This window comes from Adiantum capillus-veneris, chromosome 13 (genome assembly GCF_014529385.1).
Source record: "Adiantum capillus-veneris isolate H3 chromosome 13, ASM1452938v2, whole genome shotgun sequence".
Lineage (NCBI taxonomy): Eukaryota > Viridiplantae > Streptophyta > Polypodiopsida > Polypodiales > Pteridaceae > Adiantum > Adiantum capillus-veneris.
In genome coordinates, this window is record NC_140943.1 from 61,694,214 (window position 1) to 61,699,411 (window position 5,198).

The window sequence follows — 5,198 nt, forward strand, 5'->3', positions numbered from 1 at the left end:
TTAAAATTGAGCATTTGGAACATCAAAGTCAAAAGTTACATATAACATTGAAAGACAAATTTTCATAAGCACTGTGAAAAATACATGAAGTGTAACAGACTTGGACACTCCAAGTCGAGAATCTACCACGACACCACAAATAATCACTTCATCAAAACCGTTCACAGTTCACAATTAATTTGACATTGGCCCGATGAAGTTTCATGCCTAGAGATATTGGCCCCAATGATTGACGCCCCTTTCGATATTTCTTTTTTGTATTAATCTGCAACTCAAAGTACAAGTGAGTAGCTCGGACTCACTCTCAGACTCTGTGTCCAGATGCTCTAAGAAGTGAGAGCCTAACTAGTAATTTAAAGTTTTACAAGGGATACTAAAAGTAGAGCCCCAAAAGATGTCCCAAAAGCTAGTGAATCAAAAGCTTTTACAAAATAAAGCAAAAGAGCGCTCTCTCTTTCTCTCTCTGATAAAGGGAAGCAAATTTGCGTAGAAAAACATACTTGTTTTCTTTGTACACCCTGCCACGTCAGCAACCCAGCGTTAACAGTGCCGCAATTCACAAAAATCCGTGCAGTGTGCCACGTTAGCATGTCCATCGCGAATTTCAAAAATCTATCACATGTCATTGCTGCATTTTCTCGGGCCTGCCATCCAGGGTGTGTGTGTGTATGCTTTGCTGCAAGGCCAGCCACGTCACCGATTTATGACATACCCCCCTCTTGAAAGCATTGTAATCACCCTCGATTACGCCTACAAAACAGACAGAAGCCATAAACTGTCTTAGCAAAAACTGACTGTTAGCACCGACGCACTAGGAACACACATCTAGCACATGTACCAATCGATAGTCACATCACATGATATCACTTGACATCACAGGATATCACATGACAAATCGACAAGTGTCCTCCTTACCCCTTTGAGAGAGAGGACTTGAATAATACTTGAACAATAAATTAAATAAACTAAATTCTTGTTGGGCCATTTTAGAAGTCAACCAATAGGCTTCAATCACCTTATGAGGGCAACATGGGGAGGAGCTTGGCATGTGTCCTTGTTGCCTCTTTGGACTTGGCTTGCCTTGAGTGTGTGTGTGTGTGTGTGTGTGTGTGTGTGTTTTCTCGCTCGCTTTCCCCTACTTGTAGGGCTCACCCCCCCTTTGTGTACGATCCCTGTTGACTTTGGAACACCTCACCCCTTAAGCACCTTAGTCATGAAGCCCCTCAAGCACGTTAGTCATAAAACATAACAAGCACCTCAAGCACCTTAATCAGCCAAGCACGACAAGCACCTCAAGCATCTTAGTCAGCAAGCACGACAAGCACCTCAAGCTTGGGTTGGGTTCCCACCTCAATCTTAGCCCTAGCTTGCCTAAGGTCCTATGTCATAAATTTTAACATCTAACTAACCCAAATGATTTTCTCATATTAAACTGATCATTTAATGTGGGAGAATAAACGAAAACAAGAGTTAGAATATAGACCTTGAGAGAGAGAGAGAGAGAGAGAGAGAGAGAGAGAGAGAGAGAGAGTTGGGGACACCCTAGCTTTGGATTTCAAAAAGTAGATGGGATCTTGGCTTAGTTGAACTATTGGCAAAAAACGTGAGCATCCGGGCATGAATTCTCTCATAGCAAGCAAGTAGTGCTTGTTCAACCCTTGGTTTCTTGACCCTTATAAACAAAATCGCAAAAGTTGGCATGTAATCACCATTTAGAAAAGCAATTTCATCATCCAAACGGTGGATATGCTAACCATAATAGACAAATAGGACTATTTGTTGGCATACAATGAACAAGAGTAAAGTCTCCTCAAAATCAGTGCCTTTTTCTTTAGCAGCTAGTAAAATTGTGCTTCATGCAATAAGTGTTAGTATTTTTTCATTTGTTGGATGCATTGTATTTATCAAGAATATTGAAAAAAAATCCAACTAGTCAATGGGTCCAAATGGGATATGGTCTATCAAAAAGAAATGATCTTGAAAGACCTTAGGGTTAGTTTCATTAAAGACCTCCAAAAGTTAGTGTTAAAAGTCCTTAGACGTAAGACTTTAGGCAAGCTACGACTGAGCTTTAGATGGGAACCCGGCCCAAGCTTGAGGTGCTTGTCGTGCTTGCTGATTAAGGTGCTTGTCGTGCTTGCTGACTAAGGTGCTTGAAATGCTTAAGATACTTTAGGCTTAGAAAGCTTACTCACCAGTAAGGAACTGGGTGACATACTTACTTATCCAGAGAGAGAGAGAGAGAGAGAGAGAGAGAGAGAGAGAGAGAGACATGTTCGCGTCGACTCTTGTGTGCCTGAAATGTCATGCATAAACTAAAAAGAAAAACCGGTAGAGAATGGCACGGACCAAATTTCAGGCAAGCGAATTGGAAGGCATAAGCAAAGGTCAATCCTCATCATCTTGAATTTATCCTTTCTCAATTGAATAGATAAAATGAACGCAAAATGTTCAAAGAAAATGAACGCAAAATGTTCAAGGGGTTGATGATCTCTCATCTTTTCGCATCGGGCTCGTTGAAGTGATTTTTCTCATACTCGTATTAACCGCTGCCTTGGTCTTTGCATGGCAAAAGGAGTTGTCTTGCAGCGAGGCTTCTCATCTACCCTCAATGACGACTCTTTATTCTCCCTGGACGCAGTCGTAATTACAAAGAGCAACTTGGGCTGAAGCTACTCCTATGACTTCACATCTGAGACTTCACTGACGGCTTGAATGAAAAGAGACCCATAAAGTTTACTTTCTCATGGTTGGCTGGCAGAAGCTGCCATGTATTTTTATCAAGATCATACACAAGAGGAAGTGGACATCTTCCTTCAAATATAGAAGCCATGTCCCCTGCACTTTTATCTACATGATCCATACATGTCATGCATATGAGACTTCCTACATTGGTGAAAGTCACTTCACCATAAAGAAATTCCCCGCCGGCAATTTCACCATCATGGTACTTGGAGCTTGCCCACATCGATGATGTCACTGGATCGTCATTATCCGTGTCAAGATAAAGATATAATGAATCCGGATCACTCAGCCACTTGTCATCAGCTAGATTTTGATCTTCATCACTTAACTCACATAGTTCGTCAATAGTGAAGGTTTGCAAGTCATAATGTCGAGACCTTGAACATCCGCATGTAACTTCAATATCACTGTCGGAAATGGCACAATCCTCACGTGGAAACTTCCAGTAGTGATAAAGATGTGAATTGCCTGGATTTTGCCATAATTCTGGAGGAGTTCTTGCCACTCGCACCCAATTGTCAGATGACTTGTCCAATTGAAACACCTCGAACCCTTGCAACGTTGGGCAATAATGCTCTTTGTTCCTCAGCTGAGAGACGAGGACAACACAATCATTCACTCTCATTACCTTGCAACATTTCTTTAGCATCCTTATGTCATTCTCGAGCATGTCTTTGTCACGCATCAATGGATAACCTCTCCAATCAAGTGTGCGTAGCAGCTCGGCAGGCAAGCTGACACAACTCCATTGATGAGAACGTATGTTGAAGCCACAAATAAAAGGTCGGAGGTTGTTATCATCTAGCCACGGCACTATACAGAACAGATCCGCATTTTGCATATCAGAGGACAATTCATGTTTCTGAATACTAGGCTCCCAGTGTCCAAGCGAATATCTACCCAGGTGTGGCAGCTCTTCCCAGGCATTTGTGAGAGAGTCATAGATCACAGCATACGTCAAGTGGAAAAGGCTAAGAATTACTTTATAGGACAATGAGGACTTGTCAAACAGCATAGAAAGAGAATTGCGGTTGCTCCAGAAGTAGAAGTTTTTTGAGGGTTTTGGCAAAATCTTAGAATCACCTGTCAGAGGATTAAATACCACGATTCTCTCACGAAAGAGCTTGCCTTGTTTACGATTGAACCTGGACCTGCCTGCACAAGAAAAAATACATTGATGAGAGTAGGGAACCCCGGCCGATTGTCTGTGCCTCTTGCAAGTATATTGCTGTTTGATGATGGCACATAAAAGAGGACCATCACCAGCCAAGAGGAAACCGGAAGGGGATAGAAAGTTCCAATCATTGACAGAAAAGCGCACATTCTCGCCATCACACCCAAGAAGCGGACGGAGCAAGGGAGAGAGGGGCAAGGTGAATGGATGATCTTGAAGGTTTGATGTACTATACACCACAAATTGCTTGGCAAAAGTGTTGGAACTGCCAGTTGTATGCATTCCCATCACAAGCCAACACTCTTCCGCTTGTTTCTGCTTGTTGCATTGATCCCATGTTCGGAGAAACTCTTTGCTCTGGAGCGTCTTATGCCAGGAATGATTGAGCATGCGGAGCTTGACTACAGCTACCAAGGGTAATCTGGCGAAGATCATCAAGAGAAGGTGGTCTGGAAAGAAGCAAGTTGTAGATGTATTGCACACATATTGATGCACAGTATGATGATCAACAACAGGCTGCATGCGCAGCGGAGTAATCGGCGATGGGTGTGAGGAGTTGGGTGTAGATGGATACCTGGCGGAGATTAAGGAGTTGCGGGCTTGTTGGTAGTAGAGGGCATAGTTTGAGTCCCAATGCGTGTCGTAGATTCCGATATGCTCCAGCTTCCTCATCAGACGTGCTCTTTTCTCTGACCTTTTTCGCCCGCTTGCGGTTGCCTCCTGTGAAAGATACCTGTGCAACAGTGAAACCTCCCTCAGATCTTTCCACATGTCTGTGCACAGCAAAACCTTCCTCTCGCCCTCGACCTCGACGCGTCCAGTTTATAAATAGGCTAGGTAGCTTTTCCAAGCAACTTTGCCCTGTCACATGAGAGCCGTTCGTCCCCATTTTCGATCAAAAAGAGCAAAACGTTCTTCGTTCGTTCCGATTCTCTCGCCCTACCAAACTTCTTTCAATGAGAACGCCTCTGATTCAATTGGCGGGAGAGGACCTTATAGGTTGGAGCAAGTTGACAATGTCAATACCTTCACAAGCTTGAATGGGCAGCATGTATGCGTAGTCCCGTTTGCTAATGGATGGTCACTCCACAAGAACAATTGGATCGACTCTTAGTGTGAGCGCATAAGAGGAGTCCGCCAGTTAGCCAACCAATTTCAAGGACATGTGCTAAGGTGGACACCCATCTTTGGCAAAAAAATCAAGGCCTGGTTTTAAAGAGCCAGTCGGCCAGCAAGTACTCTGGCGAGCTTTATAACAGGAAAAGAAGCAGCAGCTTGA

At 43.4% G+C, this 5,198-nt stretch overlaps 1 protein-coding gene across 1 annotated transcript; it reads right to left on the minus strand.

Annotated features, from left to right (window-relative positions):
• Positions 1 to 2,333: 2,333 nt before the first annotated feature.
• Positions 2,334 to 4,726, minus strand: LOC147444118 (uncharacterized). Its single transcript, XM_086527791.1, has one exon. The coding sequence runs from the start codon at positions 4,688 to 4,690 to the stop codon at positions 2,687 to 2,689; it is 2,004 nt and encodes a 667-aa protein (XP_086383917.1). The 5' UTR covers positions 4,691 to 4,726; the 3' UTR covers positions 2,334 to 2,686.
• Between the last annotated feature and the right edge of the window lie 472 nt (positions 4,727 to 5,198).